Here is a 26,214-nt window from a genome sequence, read left to right on the forward strand (position 1 = left end):
TCCCATTTTGAATTTGACGTTTGTTGTATGAGTTTTCATTATTAGTGCCTGTGCTACTGCTGAGCTCAGTTGTTTTTGTGCGGGCCAGTGGAAATTGGAGGGCGGGCAGACAGACCGACACGCAGACGGCTTTGCAGGCAATAAATCACCCGTGACAGGGACAGACGGACAGACACGGTGACCAGAGATTGCGGTCAGGTCGGGCTCGTAAAACCACGTGAGGGGAAGGAATGTATGACCCCGTTGCATTGTGGGTCCTGTGTGTATGTCTGGGTCGAGAGTGCGGTTTTCCCTGACTCACAGGATGTTGTGAAGCAGTATGGAGGGGGAGGTTAGAGGGGCGAGGAGCGTAACTTTCGGGAATAGCCCTCTGCGGGGTCAGATGAAGTGGGTGAATCACGGTTGTGACTCTGTGTGTCCTTTCACCCTCCTTCCAAGTGTGCAAAACATTAAGAACTTCTCTTTCCCATGACATAGACTGACCAGGTGAATCCAGGTGAAAGCTATGATCCCTTATTGATGTCACTTGTTAAATTCACTTCAATCAGTGTGGATGAAGGGGAGGAGACAGGTTAAAGAAGGATTTTTAAGCCTTGAGACAATTGAGACATGGATTGTATATGTGTGCCATTCAGAGGGTGAATGGGCAAGACTGCAACGCTGCTGTGTTTTTCACGCTCAACAGTTTCCTGTGTGTATCAAGAATGGTCCACCATCCAAAGGACATCCAGCCAACTTGACACAACTGTGGGAAGCATTGGAGTCAACATGGGCTAGCATCCCTGTGGATCACTTTCAACACTTTGTAGAGTCCATTCCCTGATGAATTGAGGCTGTTCTGAGGGCAAAAGTGGGTGCAACTAAATATTAGGAAGGTGTTCCTAATGTTTTGTACACTTAGTGAATGTTGTGCTGAGGTATTCGGTTTGAGATTAAAACTTCACTCTCTCTCGCTCTCCATCTCGCTGCCAATGAGTAGAGAATCATATATTTTCCTAATCAATTTGGGTTGAAATTCAAACTTTCCCTTCATCCCTCCCTCCCTCTCTGCAGTCCCAAAGAAGTTGCTGCAGCAAGAGCCCAACCCCAGAGTGGAAGTGTACCCCCCGTCACCCAGTGCCCATGACCCAAACGTGGTTGGAGACAGCGCACCCCCTGATAGGACCTCAGTCATAACCTCGGACTCTGTGCTCTCAGGTGAGCTGCTACATAGACATATGCAGGCATGCACACACACACATAGGTGAGAGACCACACACACAGATGTACGTACGCGCACGCAGAGAAGCTACCAGCTGTGATTTTGGGCAGCTCCATGGTAAGAAATGTGACCGTTCCTGGTGCAAAAACAATGTCCTATCCCGAAGCTCAGGTAAATGACATTACTAAGCTGCTCCCGAATGTACTACATCAGGACATGGAAATCGATTATATCGTAGTCCATGTGGGTTTTAATAACATTATGAAGGGCAGCTCTGAACAGTTGAAACTGGATTTTAAAGAGCTGATTGACTCTCTGCTAGACACTAACAAAAAACCCATCATATCTGGCCCTGTGCCCTCTCTGAATCGTGGCATTGAATGCTTTAGCAGGATTCTTGCTCTTCACAACTGGCTATGTGATTATTACAGCTCAATGGGTGTAACTTGTGTTGACAATTTAGATACCTTTTTGAAACAAAACACGTTTTATAAGTAGGATGGGATCCACCCAAATCATTTGGGTTCCTTGATCCTTTCACAACATTATAAGGCTGCGTTGAGACAATTACTTATCAATGACCCAAGCCCAGCTCAGCTAATCCCTACCATTGTGACGCAGAGTTGTCATAATGCTTCAGCAAATGTACATTACACCAGGGGCATCGGTAGACACAATATAAGTAACCTAATTTATGTCCCTCTAACTGCCCTGGATGCCTCTGCTGATCCTACAGCTATTTTATGCAGTAATCATGTACCTAAGAACTAGAGGAAGTCCACTGTGTGCAGCTCACCCTGCACTAACATAAAGAACATGAACACATCTACTGCTGCTAAGCTTCCCAGTAAAGCAATAAAAACAAGTAAGCATCCCAGAAGAAAAGTGCTCAAAATAGCCCACGTTAACATATGTAGCTTAAGAGAAACAAGGTTCATGAAATCAATAATTTGCTAGTAACAGATGACATTCATATTCTGACTATCTCTGAAACTCACTTAGATAATACCTTTGATGATACAGTGGTAGCAATACAAGGTTATAACATTTACAGAAAATATAGAAATGCCAATGGTGGAGGTGTTGCTGTTTATATTCACTTCCACATTCCTGTGAAGATTAGAGAGGATCTCATGTTAAATACTGTTGAAGTAATATGGCTACAGGTTCATCTACCTCACCTAAAGCCCATTCTGGTGGGAAGCTGCTATAGACCACCAAGTGCTAACAGTCAGTATCTGGATAACATGTCTGAAATGCTTGATAATTAATGTGATATCAATAGAGAGGTATACTTTCTGGGTGATTTAAATATTGACTGGCTTTCATCAGGCTGCCCACTCAAGAGAAAGCTTCAAACTGTAACCAGTGCCTGCAACCTGGTTCAGGTTATCAGTCAACCTACCAGGGTAGTTACAAACAGTACAGGAATTAAATAATCAGCATGTATTGATCATATCTTTACTAATGCTGCAGAGATTTGTTTGAAAGCAGTATCCAAATCCATTGGTTGTAATGATCACAATATAGTAGCCATATCTAGGAAAACCAAAGTTCCAAAGGCTGGGCCTAATATTGTATATAAGAGGTCATACAATAAGTTTTGTAGTGATTCCTATGTTGTTGATGTAAAGAATATATGTTGGTCCGTGGTGTGATGAGCAAACAGACACAGCACTTGACACATTTATGAAATTGCTTATTCCAGTTACTAATAAGCATGCACCCATTAAGAAAATGACTGTAAAAACTGTTAAATCCCAGTGGATTGATGAGGAATTGAAAAATTGTATGGTAGAGAGGGATGAGGAAAAAGGAATTACATTTTTACATTTAAGTCATTTAGCGGACACTCTTATCCAGAGCGACTTACAGTTAGTGCATATATTTTTCATACTGGACCCCGTGGGAATCGAACCCACAACCCTGGTGTTGCAAACGCCATGCTCTACCAACTGAGCTACATCCCTGTCGGCCATTCCCTCCCCTACCCTGGACGACGCAGGGCCAATTGTGTGCCGTCCCATGGGTCTCCCGGTCGTGGCTGGCTACGACAGAGCCTGGATTCGAACCAGGATCTCTAGTGGCACAGCTAGCACTGCGCCACTGTCAAATAAGTCTAGCTGCACAACCGATTGGCAAACGTATTGCAAATTGAGAAATTATGTGACTAAACTGAATAAAAAGAAAAGGAAACAAAGATAAATGACATAAAGAATGATAGTAAAAAGCTTTGGAGCACCTTAAATGAAATGTTGGGAAACAAGGCAAACTCAACTCCATCATTCATTGAATCAGATGGCTCATTCATCACAAAACCAACTGATATTGCCAACTACTTTAATGATTTTTTCATTGGCAAGATTAGCAAACTTAGGCATGACATGCCAGCAACAATTGCTGACACTAAACATCCAAGTATATCTGACCAAAATATGAAAGAAAAGCATTGTAATTTTGAATTCCGTAAAGTGAGTGTGGAAGAGGGGAAAAAAGTATTGTTGTCTATCAACAATGTCAAGCCACCGGGGTCTGACAACTTGGATGGAAAATTATTGAGGATAATAGCAGACGATATTGCCTCTCCTATTTGCCATTTTTCAATTTAAGCCTACTAGAAGCAAAAGCCATCCCGCTACCTAAGAATAGTAAAGCCCACTTTACTGTCTTAAATAGCCGACCAATTAGCCTGTTACCAACCCCTAGTAAACTATTGGAAAGAATTGTGTTTGACCAGATACAATGCTATTTTACAGTAAACAAATTGACAACAAACTTTCAACATGCTTATAGAGAAAGACATTCAACAAGCACAGCACTTACACAAATGACTAATTGGCTGAGAGAAATTGATGATAAAAAATATTGTGAGGGCTGTTTTGTTAGGCTTCAGTGCGGCTTTTGACATTATCGATCATAGTCTACTGCTGGAAAAAATGTGTTATGGCTTTACTCCTCCTGTTATATTTTGGAAACAGAGTTAGCTCTCTAACAGAACAAAGAGGGTGTTATTTAATGGAAGCCTCTCCAACATAATCCAGGTAGAATCAGGAATTCCCCAGGGCAGTTGTCTAGGCCCATAACTTTTTTCAATCTTTACTAATGACATGCCACTGGCTTTGAGTAAAGCCAGAGTGTCTATTTATGCGGATGACTCAACACTATACATGTCAGCTACTACAGCGACTGAAATGACTGCAACACTTAACAAAGAGTTGCAGTTAGTTTCAGAGTGGGTGGCAAGGAAAAAGTTAGTCCTAAATATTTTTAAAACTAAAAGCATTGTATTTGGGACAAATCATTCACTAAACCCTAAACCTCAACTAAATATTGTAATAAATAATGTGGAAATTGAGCAAGTTGAGGTGACTAAACTGCTTGGAGTAACGCTGGATTGTAAACTGTAATGGTCAAAACATATTGATACAACAGTAGCTAAGATGGGGAGAAGTATGTCCATAATAAAACGCTGCTCTACCTTCTTAACAGTACTATCAACAAGGCAGGTCCTACAGGCCTTAGTTTTGTCACACCTGGACTACTGTTCAGTCGTGTGGTCAGGTGCCACAAAAAATGACTTTTGCAAAATTGCAATTGGCTCAGAACAGGGCAGCACGGCTGGCCCTTGGATGTACACAGAGAGCTAATATTAATAATATGCATGTCAATCTCTCCTGGCTCAAAGTGGAGGAGAGATTGACTTCATCACTACTTGTATTTATGAGAGGTATTGACATGTTGAATGCACCGAGCTGTCTGTTTGAACTACTGGCATACAGCTCGGACACCCATGCATACCCCACAAGACATGCCACCAGAGGTCTCTTCACAGTCCCCAAGTCCAGAACAGACTATGGGAGGCGCACAGTACTAAAGAGAGCCATGACTACATGGAACTCTATTCCACATCAAGTAACTGATGCAAGTAGTAATATTAGATTTAAAAAACAGATAAAAAAAACACCTTATGGAAAAGCGGGGACTGTGAAGCAACACAAACATAGGCAGAGACGCATGCATACACACACACACGATAACATACGCACTATACACACACGTACACATGTTAGGGGTTGTGGTCCGGAGTCGGCAGCATTTACACTAGACCAGATTCCGGCACCCCCTCAACAAGAGAAAAGAGAGAATGGGTCATTCATGGTTCAAATATACTCCTATTTGAAGTCAGTGTTAAAATATATGCCCAGCATGTGCAGTAATTTTAGTTTGCTCTGTCATTTGGGGGGAGGGGGGGGAGAGAGAGAACACAAACAAAGCAACATTCTTGAAGGGAGGATGGCCCGAGTCCAAAACACTAATTACGGTTCCTACATAGGCCTACCCACCAGTCAAACACTGATTAGGAGGATAGGATAGGAAGAGGAGGAAGGTTTTCTGAGGGGAGAAGTGTGTGGCTATTGTGCTGACAGTTCCTCACGCTTGAGTGACCTCACTTCCACACACACACGCGCACACTTTTTAAGATGGCGCCGTACTGTATGGCTGCCGTCTTGCAAGCTCCAACCCAACTTTGCTATTTTGTAATTATTTTGGCATTGATCTTTACTTTTTTTGAACTAAATGTATCCGCTATCATTTCTTATGATCGACAAAAACTTTTGAACATCAGACCGCCAATTATTAACCTCAATTGCCCAGAGTTTTTTGCGTAACTCCGACCCAATTTTTGAACAACTGTACGAGGCTATAAACAAGCATAAAACCATGCACCCGGAGGCTGGTTTTCTCGTTTCCGGTGATTATAATTCCACGTCATTAAGACACGTGATGCCCAACTTCCATCAACACGTCTCCTTCGCCACTAGGGGCGATAGTCCTAGACCACTGTTAAATTCAGAAATGTCCATCCTGAATTACAACATTTTCCATCTAGATAGAACTGCCAAAGGCAGCGGAGTTGCAATCTACTGTAGAGATAGCCTGCAGAGCTCTATCATACAATCCAGGTCTGTGCCCAAACAGTTTGAGATTCTACTTCTAAAAATCCACCTTTCCAGAAATAAGTCTCTCACTGTTGCCGCTTGCTACAGATCCCCCTCAGCCCCCAGTTGTGCCCTGGACACCATATGTGAATTGCTTGCCCCCCATCTATCCTCAGAATTCGTACTGCTTGGTGACCTAAACTGGGATATGCTTAACACCCCTGCCGCCCTACAATCTAAACTAGATGCCCTCAATCTCACAAAAATGATCAAGGAGCCTACCAGGTACAACCCAAAATCCGTAAACATGGACACCCTCATAGATATCATCCTGACTAATTTACCCTCTAAATACACCTCCACTGTCTTCAACCAGGATCTCAGCGATCACTGCCTCATTGCCTGCGTCCGTAATGGGTCCGCAGTCAAACGACCACCCCTCATCACTGTCAAACGCTCCCTAAAACACTTCAGCGAGCAGGCCTTTCTAATTGACCTGGCCCGGGTATCCTGGATGGATATTGACCTCATTCCATCAGTAGAGGATGCCTGGATGTTCTTCAAAAGTGCTTTCCTCTCCATCTTAAATAAGCATGCCCCATTCAAAAAATTCAGAACTAAGAACAGATATAGCCCCTAGTTCACCCCAGACTTGACTGCCCTTGACCAGCACAAAAACATCATGTGGCGTACCTCATTAGCATCGAACAGCCCCCGCGATATGCAACTTTTCAGGGAAGTCAGGAACCATTATACACAATCAGTTAGGAAAGCAAAGGCTAGCTTTTTCAAACAGAAATGTGCACCCTGTAGCACTAACTCCAAAACGTTTTGGGACACTGTAAAGTCCATGGAGAATAAGAGCACCTCCTCCCAACTGCCCACTGCACTGAAGCTAGGAAACACTGTCACCACCGATAAATCTACGATAACCGGGAATTTCAATAGGCATTTTGCTACGGCTGGCCATGCTTTCCACCTGGCTACCCCTACCCCGGCCACCAGCTCTGCACCCTCCGCTGCAACTTACCCACTTGAAAGCCAAGTTAACAAACAGATCACCGACCATTTCGAATCCCACCGTACCTTCTCCGTTATGCAATCTGGTTTCCGAGCCGGTCATGGGTGCACCTCAGCCACGCTCAAGGTCCTAAACAATATAATATCCGCGATCGATAAAAGACAGTACTGTGCAGCCGTCTTTATCGACCTGGCCAAGGCTTTTGACTCTGTCAATTACCGCATTCTTATTGGCAGATTAAATAGCCTTGGTTTCTGAAATGTCTGCCTCGCCTGGTTCACCAACTACTTCTCAGATAGAGTTCAATGTGTCAAATCGGAGGGCCTGTTGTCTGGACCTCTGGCAGTCTCTATGGGGGTGCCACAGGGTTCAATTCTCGGGCCGACTCTATTCTCTGTGTATATCAATGATGTCGCTCTTGCTGCTGGTGACTCTCAGATCCACCTCTACGCAGACGACACCATTTTGTATACATCTGGCCCTTCATTGGACACTTTGTTAACAAACCTCCAAACGAGCTTCAATGCCATACAACACTCCTTCCGTGGCCTCCAACTGCTCTTAAACGCTAGTAAAACGAAATGCATGCGCTTCAATCGAACGCTGCTTGCACCCGCCCGCCCGACTAGAATCACTACTCTCGGCGGGTCTGACTTAGAATATGTGGGCAACTACAAATACCTAGGTGTCTGGTTAGACCGTAAACTCTCTTTCCAGACTCACATTAAGCATCTCCAATCCAAAGTTACATCTAGAATCGGCTTCCTATTTCGCAACAAAGCCTCCTTCACTCATGCTGCTAAACATGCCCTCGTAAAACGGACTATTCAACCGATCCTTGACTTCGGCGATGTCATTTACAAAATAGCTTCCAACACTCTACTCAGCAAATTGGATGTAGTCTATCACAGTGCCATCAGTTTTGTCACCAAAGCCCCATATACTACCCACCATTGTGACCTGTACGCTCTCGTTGGCTGGCCCTCACTTCATATTCCAAACCCACTGGCTCCAGGTCATCTATAAATCTCTTCTAGGCAAATCCCCGCCTTATCTTAGCTCATTGGTCACCATAGCAACACCCACCCGTAGTATGCGTTCCAGCAGGTATATCTCACTGGTCATCCCCAAAGCCAACACCTCCTTTGGCCGCCATTCCTTCCAGTTCTCTGCTGCAAATGACTGGAACGAACTGCAAAAATCTCTGAAGCTGGAGACACTTATCTCCCTCACTATCTTTAAGCATCAGTTGTCAGAGCAGCTAACCGATCACTGCACCTGTACACAGCCCATCTGTAATTAGCCCACCCAACTACCTCATCCCCATGTTGTTATTTACATTGTTATTTATTTTGCTCATTTGCACCCCAGTATCTCTATTTGCACATCTTCTGCACATATATCACTCCAATGTTAATACTAAATTGTAATTATTTTGCACTATGGCCTATTTATTGCCTTACCTCCATAATGTACTACATTTGCACACACTGTATATAGATTTTCTATTGTGTTATTGACTGTACGTTTTGTTTATTCCATATGTAACTCTGTGTTTGTTGTTTTTATCGCACTGCTTTGCTTTATCTTGGCCAGGTCGCAGTTGTAAATGAGAACTTGTTCTCAAATGGCTTACCTGGTTAAATAAAGGTTAAATAAAAAATATACCCACATGCAAGCATACAAGGCCCTCCTTCGTCCAACCTTCGGCAAATCAGATTATGACTCTATACTCCTGCTTCCTGTCTACAAGCCGAAGCTCAAACAGGAAGTACCCATGACCAATGTTCCTTCTAATATTCTTCGGCACTGAGCAAATTTCAGATCGGCTGAGTGCAAACTTGAACCTTGTGAAATTTCTGTGCAACTTCTGGCAAGCGTTTACTGTGAACACTGAGGCTGTACCCGCTATTTGATCATAATGTAGGCCTACCAGAGTGGCCTACCATAAAAAACAATGGAGAAAATGCATCACATAACATTTTAACATGGAAATAGCGGTTCTATCATTCAGCCTACAGTAGCAGCCAATGTGTGGTGTTCAATGTAGGCCTACATTCCATGAGACTTTTGAAAAAAAACATGCAGGGCTTGACATTAAACTGTTTATCTAATTGGCCTTCAGACAAGGAGGTGACTCAACATTGTGTTTTCTTGTTTGATGCCAGAAACCACTTTACAAAATAAAATGTATTATTATGACCCTTATAGAACAAGAAGGCCGGCACACTGTTAAAGCTCCCAATTTACCGCTTTATTGACAACGTTTCGATCCGAAACGGATCTTCGTCAAGTGCTTTAACAGTATGCGGGCCTTCTTGTTCTATACTAGTATTCTTTATTAGCCCAGCACCTACAGTCGTGGTCAAACGTTTTGAGAATGACACAAGTATTGGTTTTCACAAAGTTTGCTGCTTCAGTGTTATTAGATATTTTTGTCAGATGTTACTATGGTATACTGAAGTATAATTACAAGCATTCCATAAGTGTCAAAGGCTTTTATTGACAATTACATTAAGTTTATGCAAAGAGTCCATATTTGCAGTGTTGACCCTTCTTTTTCAAGACCTCTGCAATCTGCCCTGGCATGCTGTCAATTAACTTCTGGGCCACATCCTGACTGATGGCAGCCCATTCTTGCATAATCAATAATTGGAGTTTGTCAGAATTTGTGGGTTTTTGTTTGTCCACCCGCCTCTTGAGGATTTACCACAAGTTCTCAATGCGATTAAGGTCTGGGGAGTTTCCTGGCCATGGACCCAAAATGTTGATGTTTTGTTCCCCGAGCCACTTAGTTATCACTTTTGCCTTATGGCAAGGTGCTCCATCATGCTGGAAAAGGCATTGTTCGTCACCAAACTGTTCTTGGATGGTTGGGAGAAGTTGCTCTCGGGGGATGTGTTGGTACCATTCTTTATTCATGGCTGTGTTCTTAGGCAAAATTGTGAGTGAGCACACTCCCTTGGCTGAGAAGCAACCCCACACATGAATGGTCTCAGGATGCTTTACTGTTGGCATGACACAGGACTGATGGTAGCGCTTACCTTCTCTTCCCGGACAAGCTTTTTTCCGGATGCCCCAAACAATCGGAAAGGGGATTCATCAGAGAAAATGACTTTACCCCAGTCCTCAGCAGTCCAATCCCTGTACCTTTTGCAGAATATCAGTCTGTCCCTAATGTTTTTCCTGGAGAGAAGTGGCTTCCTCGCTGCCCTTCTTGACACCAGGCCATCCTCCAAAAGTCTTCGCCTCACTGTGCATGCAGATGCACTCACACCTGCCTGCTGCCATTTCTGAGAAAGCTCTGCACTGGTGGTGCCCCGATCCCGCAGCTGAATCAACTTTAGGAGACGGTCCTGGCGCTTGCTGGACTTTCTTGGGTGCCCTGAAGCCTTCTTCACAACAATTGAACCTCTCTCCTTGAAGTTCTTGATGAACCGATAAATGGTTGATTTAGGTGCAATCTTACTAGCAGCAATATCCTTGCCTGTGAAGCCCTTTTTGTGCAAAGCAATGATGACAACACGTGTTTCCTTGCAGGTAACCATGGTTAACAGAGGAAGAACAATGATTTCAAGTACCACCCTCCTTTTAAAGCTTCCAGTCTGTTATTCTAACTCAATCAGCATGACAGAGTGATCTCCAGCCTTGTCCTCGTCAACACTGTCACCTGTGTTAACGAGAGAATCACTGACATGATGGCAGCTGGTCCTTTTGTAGCAGGGCTGAAATGCAGTGGAAATGTTTTTGGGAGATTAAGTTCATTTTCATGGCAAAGAGGGGCTTTGCAATTAATTGCAATTCATCTGATCACTCTTCATAACATTCTGGAGTATAAGCAAATTGCCATCATAAAAACTGAGGCAGCAGACTTTGTGAAAATTAATATTTGTGTCATTAAGGATGTGCGTATGACCACAAACTTTTCTATTATTATGACCCATACCATTATTACAGAGAATCAGACAAATTATGCTACCCTCTGCCTAATGGCTACTTAGCTAATTCAAGCCTGTCTCAAAATATGCCCCTTTAAGATCTAAAAGAAAAAGCTCTGTTTCGGTATGTTGCATTGAAAGTGGCTAATATTGTGTTGATTCGATCACAATTCCCACATTAAAGGGAAACTTTGATAGTGTTCCCTCTCGCGCGCAGCTTAGAGGGATCATTGCCCGTGACGCGCTCCGTATCGAAATGGTCATCCGAATCAGAGGCTATGCCATAACACTGCTTTGCTTGCGCTGACTGGAATATGTTTCGGGACTCTGCCGATAGCATCAACAAGCTAACCAACTCCGTCACCGGCTTCATTAGGAAATGCATCGCCGACGTTGTCCCAACAGTGAAGGTTAGCTGCTTCCACAATCAAAAGCCCTGGATTAACACCGAGGTTGGCGCTAAGCTAAAGGACAGGGCTACCGCACACAGGGCTATCACAGCCAACCTCCAGGCTACGGCTGAGGACACAAATAAGTACAAGAAGTCCTGCTACGACCATCAAACAAACAAAAGGACAATATAGGACCACGGTGGAATCCTATTAGACAGGCTCCGACGTCCGCCACATGTGGCAGGGGCTACAGTCCATTACGGATTACAAAAGAAGACCCAGCTGTGATCTGCCCAACGATGACTCTCTACCAGATGAACTCAATGCATTTTATCCATGCTTGGACAAAAACAACACAGAGCCGTGCATGAGGGCCTCCGCCGACCCAGAGGACTGGGTGATCTCGCTCTCAGAGGCCGACGTGAGTAAGGTTTTTAATCAGGTCAACACTCGCAAGGCCGCAGGGCCAGACAGTATTCCAGGGCACATTCTCAGAGCGTGCGCAGAACAGCTGGCAGGCATATTCAGTGTCATTTTTAATCTCTCCTTGTCCCAGTTTGTAATCCCCTCATGTCTCAAGCTGACCACCATCATTCCTGTTCCCAAGAACTCTAAGGCTACCACAATGACTTCCACCCTGTATCACTCACATCTGTAATCATACCACCCCAACAGATCCATAGACAACACAATCTCAATTGCACTGCACACTGTCCTCACCCACCTCGATAAGAGGAATACATATTTGAGAATGCAGCTCATTGACTACAGTTTAGCGTTCAACACCATTGTCACTTCCAAGTACGTCACCAAGCTTGGGACCCTTGGACTGAACACCTCCCTCTGCAACTGGATCCTGGACTTCCTGACTGGTCGACCCCAGGTGGGTGAACAACATCACCTCCACCATGCTGACCTTCAACACGGGGGCCCCACAGGAATGTGTGTTTCGTCCCCTCCTGCATTCCCTGTTCACCCATGACTGCATGGCCACACACGACTCCAACACCATCATCATGTTTGCTGACGACACGACAGTGATTGCATCACCTGATCACCGGCGACAATGAGACAGCCTTCAGAGAGGAGATCAGTGACCTGGCAGTGTGGTGCCAGGATAACAACCTCTCCCTCAATGTCAGTAAGACTAAGGAGCTGCTCGGGGACTACAGGAAACGGGGGGTTGAGCATGCCCTCATCCATGTTGATGGGGCTGTAGTGGAGTGGGTCGAGAGCTTCAAGTTCCAAGGTGTCCAAGGAGGTTGAAAATAATAATTTGGGGTGCTTATATTTGTCCTCTTACACACAAGCAGGGAGTGGGGTCGTGGCCGCCATTGTACAGCACCCTTGGAGCAATTAGGGTTAAGTGCCTTGCTCAGGCGCACATCAACAGATGTTTTATTTTACCTTGACGGCTGGTATGGTAACTGCACCACCCTCGCCATGCGATCGGACAGCCCAGTACATCCCTGGGAAAGAGCTCCCTACCATCCAGGACCTCTATATCAGGCGGTGTGAAAGGAAGGCCTGGATAATTGTTAAAGGATAGGAAGAATACGTTTTTACTCACCAAAGTAACAACACAGTGTGGTCAAAGGCTTAGTAACTAAGTTGCAGTCACAATCTGGTTAACTATAAGTACAAATATAGTTATTTTTTTGGGTTATTAGATATTTATTAACTTAGTTCAAGAGATCTCCTAAACTACCTACAATGCACTATTTTTCAAGGTGTGAAAAAAAAATATCTCGCCATGCAGTATCCTCTTCAAGGACTCTAGTGGGAACCCATTAGCATGGCAGGCTCTGGTGCCTTCTTGCCGTGGGCTCAAAACGAAAGAGAAAATCATAGCTGCTTGCTCTAATTTTGTAGTACCTCATTTGTTCTCCTTTTTGTCAACTTTTCGGCATGTTCTCTGTGAAGTAGCTACTTCACAGAGAACGAGTTATGTAACTTTTTCCACCTTGGCTTAGTGCTAGCGCGCTAGCTGACTGACATCTGGAATCTATTGAATTTTGAATTTTCTCGCTATAAAGCAGAGGTGTGGACTCGAGTCACAAATTCAATAATTTGAGACTCGACTTGATATAAAATAACATGAGACTTGACTCGGGACTCGACTTTGGCTTGAGACTGATGACTTGGAATTATCTGGCCAGGTTTTGTAACGTTTTGTCAATCATTTTGTGGCACAGAGTCTCCGTGTATTACTCTCCACGCAGCCAGAGACAATTTCTCACTTGCAAAAAAACAGATTGGCTAGTGAAATGCACACAGGGGCCTGTCATGCCAAATAATGTTCGCCCGGCCAAAAAGTGTCCCCCTCTGCGTCACAATGGAATTCGATAAACTATTAGCGTATGTTGCTATATCAATGGTGTGATGACCTAATGATTAGAATTTTGGAGATCATTACAGCCTAAATTACATTATTTTCATCATTGCAAGGTTGATTTCCCCGACAATTTTTGTTTAGCTAATAAAATGAAAACATTACTTCAAACTACTTTTGGGTACCTTGTTAACATTACAACATGAAATCCATGTCTTAAATGTTGCTACGTTTCGGGAAATGGCAAAGAAAACATGTAATCTGCTTGACACATTCAAGTTACTTACCTTACAGATCACGAAGTCAGCCAATTTCCACTCCATTCATATGCAAATCCATTTGATTAATGTTTTTATTTTAACCTGCCCTTCCCTTATCTAAACTGAAAAAATATAATTTCAGTAGTCCTCTATTAAGATTTTTTTTAAATCTATCTCGCATAGCTCATTAGTACACCCTTGTGGTTGAATATATATGTATCTATTGTAGGTGCTAGGATACAACAATGAATAATGTAGGAATAAATAAATACCATCAAAGTATACCTTACAACTTACAACAATGAACACCTTGTGAAACAACTGTGAAAACCAACCTGGCAATATTTAAGATTTTAATACATAAACTTTGATATTTTTTGGTACAGTTGTGTCATTCATTTATTTTCAGATTTTTTGTACACTCACATGGCAATCATAGACTAAAATACTGAATTCTGGTGTGTGGAATATTGAGGAGGTGGTTGCTGTGTGGGTGGGAGGTTCTGCCTGTCACTTGTTCTCAACAGGCAGCCAGTCTCGGAATGGGGACTCAAAGACTGCAAAGTCCAGGCACTGCTGCGCTGAGTGTTTGCAGTGCTAGTGTTTTTAGTGAAATTATGTAATGAAAAGTTGGAGGGTGGTTGGTAATGGAGGACATCGGGTTGATCCACGTCTGGGTGTTGGGCAGAACCCCTAAGTCCTGGAGAACAGGAGCAGAGTTAAAGGGAACAGGGTAGGGACAGAGACGTAAACAAGCAAACACACTGGTTACACTGTGAGAAAAATTGATGGATTAGTGCAGTGTTATAAATGGGAGATATGTACTTTTAAACACTTTTGGAAGGTATAGCCTACCTCAAGCTGGTCCCCCTCACACTCAGAGCACAGAGAATCAGACTGATCCGAACTTACTGGTTCTGGTGGATGGGATACCTCCTGGGGGGCTCGGACAGTCGATGGTCCTAAAGTCATTTGGAGAGGTAAATTGAAGAGGTATATTTTTATAAGCTCAGCATAACTACCATTTCTTGCTTTCTTAAATGTCAACCAGAGCTTAACATACTTTGTCTATTGGGTTTCACCAAATTGTAGGACGTCAGTGCTTTCAGTGGTTGACCGTCCAACTGCTCCAACTGGAGAAGATTGCTGGCTTCCACCGAGGTAACCCTAGGAAAGCAAAGAGAAAAATATCAGTGTTAGGGAAACTAAAACTAGCTTCAGGTTATTTTGTGTGCAAATGCAAATAGTTATTATCTGAGATGTTTTATATTCACCTTAACAGCTAGGAGCGAAAGAGCAGCGAGGTTTCCCAAGTCTCGCCTTCCTTTCGTCCTTCTGCCAAACCAAGTAATTCGCCCAGATGTCGTAGCACCTGGTCCCCTTCTTGATTCTCCTCCGGTAGCTCTCCTCCTGTTTCTCCTGCGCCATGTCGATGTTCAGTCTCACCTTGATTGATAACAGGAATAAATGCAATTATATTTCATATTACAAATACATTTCTTACATATCTCTTGGAGGGCCAGAAAATAAATTAACAGCGGACAATCATTTTTACCTGGTCAAAAACCTCCACATCCTTCTCAGTCCATGCCTGAAGGTGGTCCTCGAAGGCGCTCTGATCTGGTTCGACAACTTCCACCACAACAGGTGGGGTTTCAGTGATCTGAAAGTACGTTATACAAAAATACCAATAGACAAACAACAACACTAAGTCAATCACAAATTTGAAAGACTACAGTATATGCAATAATTGTATATACAATTGCATTGTTTGCCTCAGTCAACAGCTGCGGCTCCCATCCATACTCGTGGAGGCCTGGATGCTGCTGTTGTGTGCAAAGAGAATTACCTTCAGGTTGTTCTCCCACTCTTCCTAGTACCAATCAAGGGACTTGCCCATGGCAGTCTTGAGGGTCTGGTTGGTCCATTCACCAAACCTGGAGGAGGGGGTAGGAAAGCGATATCTATTGACAATGTAAGATATTGAAATATGTCTGATTATGTACCATGGAAAAACAAAAACAAATTGTAAAAATAAATAAAACAAACCATTGGTGACAGAATATAACCCATAACATTCGTACCTTGTTCCAGCGTTCAAGACCTCGGTCACTCAAGATGACCTCAGGAGAACCGTGGGTGTTGAAGATAGGCCCTGTGTAGCTCAGTTGGTAGAGCATGGCGCTTGCAACGCCAGGGTTGTGGGTTCGATTCCCATGGGGGGCCAGTATGAAAAAATGTATGCACTCACTAACTGTAAGTCGCTCTGGATAAGACTGTCTGCTAAATGACTAAAATGTAAATGTAAATATCCATAATTGCCTTGGAGGTGGCCTCGCCAGTCTCGTCCTTGATGGGTATCATACCAAACGAAAATCTATTTTTGGTTCCATGCACCCTTTTTAATGGGTTACAGAAGGGAATTTGGAGTTAAGCACGTACTCTTCCTTTACTGACCTTAATGGGTATTGCCTCTACCCACTTGGTAAAGTGATCGGTCGCCGTCAGACACCAGCTGTTGCCATTCCTTGATTTCGTGAAGGGTCCGATGAGGTCCACCCCTAACATTTAAAGTGTTAGAGAGAAGATTACTTTATTCTTACCCGTGTCTGTCATACAGTATGCAGATTTTCATATTTGTAAGGATACTGACACACACACACACACACACACACATTCTATAATATTGAACTCTGCTGTGGTCAAATAAAGCAACCTTTACAAAACAACTTATCAGGGCAAAATTTGAATTGGGACACTTACCGATCATGTGCCATTGAGAAACAACTTTGATGGGCTTCAACTCCGGTGCCACAGTCTTCACCCTCTCAACTTCTGGCAGGCTAGACAGGGTACTGACCTTTAAGCAAAAAGTAACAAATTGAAACATTTTGTGCTCTCCGATATGACATTTATAATTGATAAACAAAAGGTTATTTCACTTGCCCAGCTGTCCACCTCCTTGACAATTCCTTGTCAGAAGAAGCGTAGGTTGATTTTGGCAATCATGCGCTTCACTCTGAAATGGCCAGCATGCATCTCGGTCAGCACGGCCTCTTTCTCCTCCTTAGTAAAAATCACCCTCCTGTGTGGCTGGCCATCTTTCCCCCGTAGGTACATATGATTGCCTTACAAGTTGGAAGAGAAGAGTTGTTGAAATACTCAAGTCTAAGTACATTTGCACTGCTGTCTTTCTCTCTCTATTTCTCTCTCTCCATCTCTCTCTCTGTCTGTCTTCCACTCTCTTTTCACCTCTCTCTCCCTCTCTCTTTCATCCTTTCTTTCTCCCCCCCCGCCCTTACCATAATTGCTTACACCTATCCATTTGATTGATCAGGCTTAACTTATAGATAGATACCTCAATATGACAGACATATAGCTATATCAGTGGAGGTTGCTGAGGGGAGGACGGCTTATAATAATGGTTGGAATGGAGTCAATGTAATGGTATCAACCACATGGAAACCACGTGTTTGATACCATTCCATTTACTCCATTCCAGACATTATTATGAGCCATCCTACCCTCAGCAGCCTCCACTGAACTATATGTATAGCTAGCAACATGTAGATGACCAACTAGCTAGATGGAAAATGGTTGTTGAAAAATGGTTGTACATAGCTAAATCTGTCCAGTTATCTAATAGAAGTTAACTGCTTAACGTTACCCTGAAATTGTGAATTTCTCTGAATGTTGCGCCTCGTCGAGATCAGTGGTACCTTCATAGTACTTCGCCTGGTTGGAAAGATAAAATAAAATCTCCACGAGGGATGCCATTGAAGTGCAATATACATACATACAAACATAAAGCTACAATAAGAGTTACAGTAGCTAGCTAGCTAACATTAGCTAAATAAAACTGTCTATCTAGCCAGCTACTGTAGCTGGCTAGCTGACTAGGCAGGCTGAGGTAAATAATTACAGTAGCTAGCAACGTCAATCTAAAAACAGCTTAAATTATATCTTTCTATTTAACAATATTTATATGGTAACGTGTTCTCTTAACAGTCTTTTCGGTCCTCTGAAGCAGCAGGTAGTCAGCAGAGCTAGCGTAGTGAGAAGGTTTTGGGGGGTTGCGAGTGTGAAACTGAATGGGAAAAATAAAATAATTCACACATTTTAATAGGCTACATATAACCTACCATTTGTATTTTATATATACAGTGGGGGAAAAAAGTATTTAGTCAGCCACCAATTGTGCAAGTTCTCCCACTTAAAAATATGAGAGAGGCCTGTTATTTTCATAATAGGTACACGTCAACTATGACAGACAAAATGAGGGAAAAAAGTCCAGAAAATCACATTGTAGGATTTTTAATGAATTTATTTCCACATTATGGTGGAAAATAAGTATTTGGTCAATAACAAAAGTTTCTCAATACTTTGTTATATACCCTTTGTTGGCAATGACACAGGTCAAACGTTTTCTGTAAGTCTTCACAAGGTTTTCACACACTGTTGCTGGTATTTTGGCCCATTCCTCCATGCAGATCTCCTCTAGAGCAGTGATGTTTTTGGGCTGTCGCTGGGCAACACGGACTTTCAACTCCCCTCCAAATATTTTCTATGGGGTTGAGATCTGGAGACTGGCTAGGCCACTCCAGGACCTTGAAATGCTTCTTACGATGCTACTCCTTCGTTACCCAGGCGGTGTGTTTGGGATCATTGTCATGCTGAAAGACCCAGCCACGTTTCATCTTCAATGCCCTTGCTGATGGAAGGAGGTTTTCACTCAAAATCTCACGATACATGGCCCCATTCATTCTTTCCTTTACACAGATCAGTCGTCCTGGTCCCTTTGCAGAAAAACAGCCCCAAAGCATGATGTTTCCACCCCCATGCTTCACAGTAGGTATGGTGTTCTTTGGATGCAACTCAGCATTCTTTGTCCTCCAAACACGACGAGTTCAGTTTTTACCAAAAAGTTCTATTTTGGTTTCATCTGACCATATGACATTCTCCCAATCCTCTTCTGAATCATCCAAATGCACTCTACCAAACTTCAGACGGGCCTGGACATGTACTGGCTTAAGCAGGGGGACACGTCTGGCACTGCAGGATTTGAGTCCCTGGCGGCGTAGTGTGTTACTGATGGTAGGCTTTGTTACTTTGGTCCCTGCTTCACTAGGTCCCCCCGTGTGGTTCTGGGATTTTTGCTCACCGTTCTTGTGATCATTTTGACCCCACGGGGTGAGATCTTGCGTAGAGCCCCAGATCGAGGGAGATTATCAGTGGTCTTGTATGTCTTCCATTTCCTAATAATTGCTCCCACAGTTGATTTCTTCAAACCAAGCTGCTTACCTATTGCAGATTCAGTCTTCCCAGCCTGGTGCAGGTCTACAATTTTGTTTCTGGTGTCCTTTGACAGCTCTTTGGTCTTGGCCATAGTGGAGTTTGGAGTGTGACTGTTTGAGGTTGTGGACAGGTGTCTTTTATACTGATAACAAGTTTAAACAGGTGCCATTAATACATGTAACGAGTGGAGGACAGAGGAGCCTCTTAAAGAAGAAGTTACAGGTCTGTGAGAGCCAGAAATCTTGCTTGTTTGTAGGTGACCAAATACTTATTTTCCACCATAATTTGCAAATAAATTCATTAAAAATCCTACAATGTGATTTTCTGGATTTTTTTTCCTCAATTTGTCTGTCATAGTTGACGTGTACCTATGATGAAAATTACAGGCCTCTCTCAGATTTTTAAGTGGGAGAACTTGCACAATTGGTGGCTGACTAAATACTTTTTTTCCCCACTGTATATATATATATATATATATATATATATATATATATATACCTTTGCTTATTCAATCTGGTCACTAACATAGGCCTACGGCATTGCACCAAATTCTTGTTTAAATTCTTGACTGTTGACCAATGACCAGTCATCAGCATTGGCACGCAAAACCGGCACACATATCCAGATTAGTGACGAGAAAGCGTTTGTTTAATTTTCTCTGGTTTTGCTTGGCAAAAACAGAGTATTTCAACCTACCTATGTAACCTACCTATGTTAATATTATCCATATAAAGTACCATTTAGCAATCTGCTACGGACGCATCTTTGCCACAACAATAGGCTACCTGGTGATTTCATTGATCATTTTCATATTTCAGATAGGCCTAGTTTGGGTGAGTTATAATTATATACCTCAGTGGTGGTACTGGCTATATGTCTAAAGATAACTGTAACATCACACTACCTTCAATACTTATGGGATGAAGATGTAACATTCTGGCAAATTAATTACGATATTTGGGAGGAAGAAAAAGGCTACAAACAACATTCTTTCCATCCGACCCTGCAACCTCTGCTGCATACAGATAGGCTGTATGCAGTGGAGTAAAGTACTTAAATAAAAATACTGTAAAGTACTACTTAAGTAGTTTTATGGGGTATCTATACTTTACTTTTACTTCACTACATTCCTAAACAAAATAATTTACTTTTTACTCCATACATTTTCCCTGACACCCAAAAGTACTCGTTACATTTTGAATGCTTAGCAGGACAGGAAAATGGTCCAATTCACGCACTTATTAAGAGAACATCCCTGGTCATCCCTACTGCCTCTGATCTGGCGGAATCACTAAACACACATGCTTTGTTTGTAAATGATGTCTGAGTGTTGGAGTGTGCCCCTGGTTATCCGTATTAATTTTTCAAATAAGCCTCCCGAGTGGCGCAGCGGTCTAAGGCACTGCATCGCAGTGCTAGAGGCGTGACTACAGGCCCGGGTTAGATCCCAGGCTGTGTCGCAGCCGGCCGTGACCGGGAGACCCATTAGGCGGTGCACAATTGGCCCAGCTTCGTCCGGGTTAGGGGAGGGTTTGGCCGGCCGGGATGTCCTTGTCCCATCGTGCTCTAGCAACTCCTTGTGGCGGGCCGGGCGCATGCACGCTGACTTCGGTCGCCAGCTGTACAGTGTTTCCTCCAACACATTGGTGTGGCTGGCTTCCGGGTTAAGCGAGCAGTGTGTGAAGAAGCAGTGTGGCTTGGCGGGGTCGTGTTTCGGAGGACGCATGGCTCTCGACCTTCGCCTCTCCCGAGTCCGTACGGGAGTTGCAGTGATGGGACAAGACTGTAACTACCAATTGGATATCACAAAAAAGGGGTAAAAATAATAATAATAATATGCTCTAATAAATGGTGCTGTCTGATTTGCTTAATATAAGGAATTTGAAATTATTCATACTTTTACTTTTGATACTTAAGTATATTTTAGCATTTACTTAAGTAGTATTTTACTGGGTGACTTTCACTTATATTTAATATTCTATTAAGGTATCTTTACTTTTACTCAAGTATGACAATTGAGTACTTTTTCTACCACTGGCCATATGATCCTGCTTGCTCTGGACTCCAGAGAAGTGACAATATGACATGATATCCCTAGTTGATATTGACTGCTAACATGAATGACTTTCAGCTCAAAATACAGATGTAAAACGCAGATATTTTCTTTATCTTGCATTTTGAAAATGCAGCACAGTTTTTGGCTGTAATGACAGCCTACATTTGCGCAGCAATTGTGCGCTCATGTTCGCCCTGTGCATGTGCGTGCGTGAGGGTCGCAAGCTTTGAACCACTCCTTTTTGGGGGTCACAGATCAAAAGGTTTGAGCTAGCGAACAGATTGGGATCAGGTGCAGCACAAACATCCAAATTGTAGGGAGAGAGGATTGCCATAAATTAATATGTAGCTCTAGAAATGTTTACTTTACAAGCTCACCAGAATGGGGCATCAAGTAACAATCACTAGCATAGGCCTACTGGTCTTTTGGTATGTCAACATTTCTTGAAATTCATAATTTACTTATGAAGCTTGCATTTGGAATTTGTTGTTAAATTCCATTCTTACGTAATCTGCCTTTGCCATCGATACTCTTGGCCAATTTATAATGGCTTGATAATAAAATGGACGAACTACAGGCACGAATGTCCTACCAACGGGACAATAAAAACTGTAATATCTTATGTTTCACCGAGTCGTGGCTGAACGATGACATGAATAACATACAGCTGGCGGGTTGTACACTGTATCGGCAGGATAGAACAGCAGCCTCTGGTAAGACAAGGGGTGGCGGTCTATGTATATTTGTAAACAGCAGCTGGTGCACAATATCTAAGGAAGTCTCTAGGTTTTGCTCGCCTGAGGGTGGTCCTCTGTAGCTCAATTGGTAGAGCATGGCGCTTGTAACGCCAGGGTAGTGGGTTCGATCCCCGGGACCACCCATACGTAAAAATGTATGCACACATGACTAAGTCGCTTTGGATAAAAGCGTCTGCTAAATGGCATATTATTATTATTATTATTATTATTATTATATTATCTCATGATAAGCTGTAGACCACACTATCTACCAAGAGAGTTTTCATCTATATTCTTTGTAGCTTTCTTTTAACCACCACAAACCGATGCTGGAACTAAGACCGCACTCAATTAACTGTATACGCTATATGCAAACAGGAAAACGCTCATCCAGAGGCGGCGCTCCTAGTGGCCGGGGACTTTAATGCAGGGAAACTTTAATCCATTTTACCTAATTTCTACCAGCATGTTAAATGTGCAACCAGAGGGAAAAAAAACTCTAGACCACCTTTACTCCACACACAGAGATGCGTACAAAGCTCTCCCTCGCCCTCCATTTGGAAAATCTGACCATAATCCTGCTATCCTCCTGATTCCTGCTTACAAGCAAAAACTAAATCAGGAAGCACTAGTGACTCGATCAATAAAACAGTGGTCAGATGAAGCAGATGCTAAGCTACAGGACTGTTTTGCTAGCACAGACTGGAATATGTTCCAGGATTCTTCTGATGGCATTGAGGAGTACACCACATCAGTCACTGGCTTCATCAATAAGTGCATCGATGACGTCGTCCCCACAGTGACGGTACGTACATACCCCAACCAGAAGCCATGGATTACAGGCAACATCCGCACTGAGCTAAAGGGTAGAGCTGCCGTTTTCAAGGATCGGGACTCTAACCCGGAAGCTTATAAGAAATCCTGCTATGCCCTCCAACGAACCATCAAACAGGCAAAGCATCAATACAGGACTAAGATCGAATCTTCCTACACCAGCTCCGACGCTCGTCGGATGTGGCAGGGCTTGCAAACAATTACAGACTACAAAGGGAAGCACAGCCGCATGCTGCCCAGTGACACGAGCCTACCAGACGAGTTAAATTACTTCAATGCTCGCTTCGAGGCAAGTAACACTGAAACATGCATGAGAGCATCAGCTGTTCCGGATGACTGTGTGATCACGCTCTCCGTAGCCGATGTGAGTAAGACCTTAAAACAGGTAAACATTCACAAGGCCGCAGGGCCAGACGGATTACCAGGACGCTGACCATGCGCTGACCAACTGGCAAGTGTCTTCACTGACATTTTCTGTCTGAGTCTGTAATAACAACATGTTTCAAGCAGACCGCCATAGTCCCTGTGCCCAAGAACTCTAAGATAACCTGCCTAAATGACTACCGACCCGTAGCACTCACGTCTGTAGCCATGAAGTGTTTTGAAAGGCTGGTAATGGTTCACATCAACACCATTATCCCAGAAACCCCAGACCCACTCCAATGCCCTTTCACACCTGGACAAAAGGAACAGCTATGTGAGAATGCTATTCATTGACTACAGCGCAGCGTTCAACACCATAGTGCCCTCAAAGCTCATCACTAAGCTAAGGACCCTGGGACTAAACACCTCCCTCTGCAACTGGATCCTGGACTTCCTGATGGGCCGCCCCCAGGTGGTAAGGGTAGGTAACAACACATCCGCCACGCTGATCCTCAACAAGGGTGCCCCTCAGGGGTGCGTGCTCAGTCCCCTCCTGTACTCCCTGTTCACTCATGATTGCATGGCCAGGCACAACTCCAACACCATCATTAAGTTTGCCGATGACACAACAGTGGTAGGCCTGATCACCGACAAGAGACAGCCTATAGGGAGGAGGTCAGAGACCTGGCCGTGTGGTGCCAGGAAAACAACCTCTCCCTCAACGTGATCAAGACAAAGGAGATGATTGTGGACTACAGGAAAAAGAAGAGGACCGAACACGCCCCCATTCTCATCGACAGGGCTGTAGTGGAGCAGGTTGAGAGCTTCAAATTCCTTGGTGTCCACATCACCAACAAACTAACAAAACCTATTCCCCCTAAGGAGACTGAAAAGATTTGGCATGGGTCCTCAGATCCTCAAAAGGTTCTACAGCTGCACCATCGAGAGCATCCTGACTGGTTGCATCACTGCCTGGTATGGCAACAACTCGGCCTCCGACCGCAAGGCACTACAGAGGGTAGTGTGCAAGGCCCAGTACATCACTGGGGCCAAGCTTCCTGCCATCCAGGACCTCTATACCAAGCAGTGTCAGAGGAAGGCCCTCAAAATTGTCAAAGACTCCAGCCACCCTAGTCATAGACTGTTCTCTCTGCTACCGCACGGCAAGCGGTACCGGAGTGCCAAGTCTCTAGGTCCAAAGGCTTCTCAACAGCTTCTACCCCCAGGCCATAAGACTCCTGAACAGCTAATCATGGCTACCCAGACTATTTGCACTGCCCCCCCACCCCCACCCCCACCCCCCACCACATCTTTTTACGCTGCTGCTACTCTGTTAATTATTTATGCATAGTCACTTTAACTCTACCCACATGTACATATTACTTCAACTACCTCAACTAGCCGGTGCCCCCGCACATTGACTCTGCACCGGTACCCCCCTGTATATATAGCCTCCCTACTGTTATTTTATTTTACTTCTGCTCTTTTTTTCTCAACACTTTTTTGTTGTTTTATTTTACTTTTTTATTTAAAAATAAATGCACTGTTGGTTAAGGGCTGTAAGTAAGCATTTCACTGTAATGTCTGCACCTGTTGTATTCGGCGCATGTGGCCAATAAAATGTGATTTGATTTGATTTGAATACTGCCAATTCTTAATTTAACAGTTGTAATTATAAGTCGAGGGCAGAGGTAATCTCCTCACGAACAATCTCTCATATAGTAGTGGCCAGCTCTTTTTGTTGGCTGGTGTTGAGAGCCGCCATGTTCCCACAGTTGAATTGTGGACGGACAAATTCTAGCTGTTGGAGCGTAATAATAATAATAATAATAATAATAATAATAATAATAATAAAAATAATAATAATAATAATAATATGCCATTTAGCAGACGCTTTTATCCAAAGCGACTTACAGTCATGTGTGCATACATTTTTACGTATGGGTGATCCTGGGGATCGAACCCACTACCCTGGCGTTACAAGCGCCATGCTCTACCAATTGAGCTACAGAGGACCACAATAATAACAGACCTGCAGTGTTAGGAAATAAATATGTTAATTCATAGTAATTTGCAAAAGAAAGCCACGAAAAGGCCAAGCGTTTCAATGCATGCCACCGGTACAGGAATTCTGATTGGTTTATGTAATAACTCTAAGGGTGGGTTGCACCAACATGGATTAACTCTTAAACTGGGTTAAATCAAAGTTTATCTATTCATCTAGTTGCACCAAATGTTTAACCTAGGTTTTAAATTAGTCCTAGTTAAATTCTTCCTCTAATCTAAGTTTAGTTTTCACTTTAAACCTAGATTAATTTTAAGTATGTTGCTCAATTGAAAAGAAAAATAACATACATTTAGATTGGAGATTAACTCTAAACTGCCACTTGAGGTGGTTTAACTGATACAATGGCAGCATATCTACTATGGAGAAACCAAAACGACAGAGTTCCTCAGAGAATAATTAGAGACAGGTTAAATCCTGTAGAATTTTATGATAATGATGAGTTTTCAAGGCGATACCGCTTCTCCCAGGACTCTGTAATGCAACTGGAAAGGAAGGTTGGACCAACCATTAAGCATGGGAGTGATAGGAACGCTGCTGTACCCCCACTACTTCAGCTCTGGGTGACCGTACGGTTCTACGCAACTGGATGTTTCCATATGGTGGATGGGGACCTTTTTGGACTCCACAAGTCAACCGTCTGCAGGATTGTAGTCAGAGTGTCCAGTGCTATTGCCAGTCTGAAGAATCTGTACATAAGGAACAGTACAGAGGAAAGCAGATGGATTTTACAGGAGAGCTAGATTCCCAGGTGTACTAGGGGCAATAGACTGTACACAC

The 26,214-nt window shown here is 43.4% G+C and overlaps 1 protein-coding gene and 1 long non-coding RNA gene across 4 annotated transcripts in view; one reads left to right on the forward strand and one right to left on the reverse strand.

The window, feature by feature from the left end:
- The window catches only part of LOC121549126 (protein eva-1 homolog A-like), a 214,690-nt gene that overhangs the window by 174,778 nt on the left and 13,698 nt on the right, over positions 1 to 26,214 (forward strand). For both annotated transcript variants that reach the window (XM_041860981.1, XM_041860982.2), the window contains one exon: positions 1,054 to 1,197. In XM_041860981.1, the coding sequence (XP_041716915.1) occupies positions 1,054 to 1,197 (144 nt within the window). The remainder of the gene's footprint in view (positions 1 to 1,053; positions 1,198 to 26,214) is intronic.
- LOC121549127 lies at positions 14,467 to 16,933 on the reverse strand. 2 transcript variants are annotated; one of them, XR_005996744.1, is made up of 8 exons: positions 16,848 to 16,933; positions 16,542 to 16,645; positions 15,934 to 16,021; positions 15,640 to 15,747; positions 15,359 to 15,530; positions 15,148 to 15,251; positions 14,997 to 15,046; positions 14,467 to 14,784 (listed from the first exon to the last, which is right to left on the reverse strand). It is a non-coding gene; the product is annotated as an uncharacterized LOC121549127 (long non-coding RNA). The 2 variants fall into 2 exon arrangements; XR_005996743.1 differs by having other exon boundaries at positions 14,940 to 15,046.

Source organism: Coregonus clupeaformis, chromosome 33, assembly GCF_020615455.1.
Source record: "Coregonus clupeaformis isolate EN_2021a chromosome 33, ASM2061545v1, whole genome shotgun sequence".
Taxonomy (NCBI): Eukaryota; Metazoa; Chordata; class Actinopteri; order Salmoniformes; family Salmonidae; genus Coregonus; species Coregonus clupeaformis.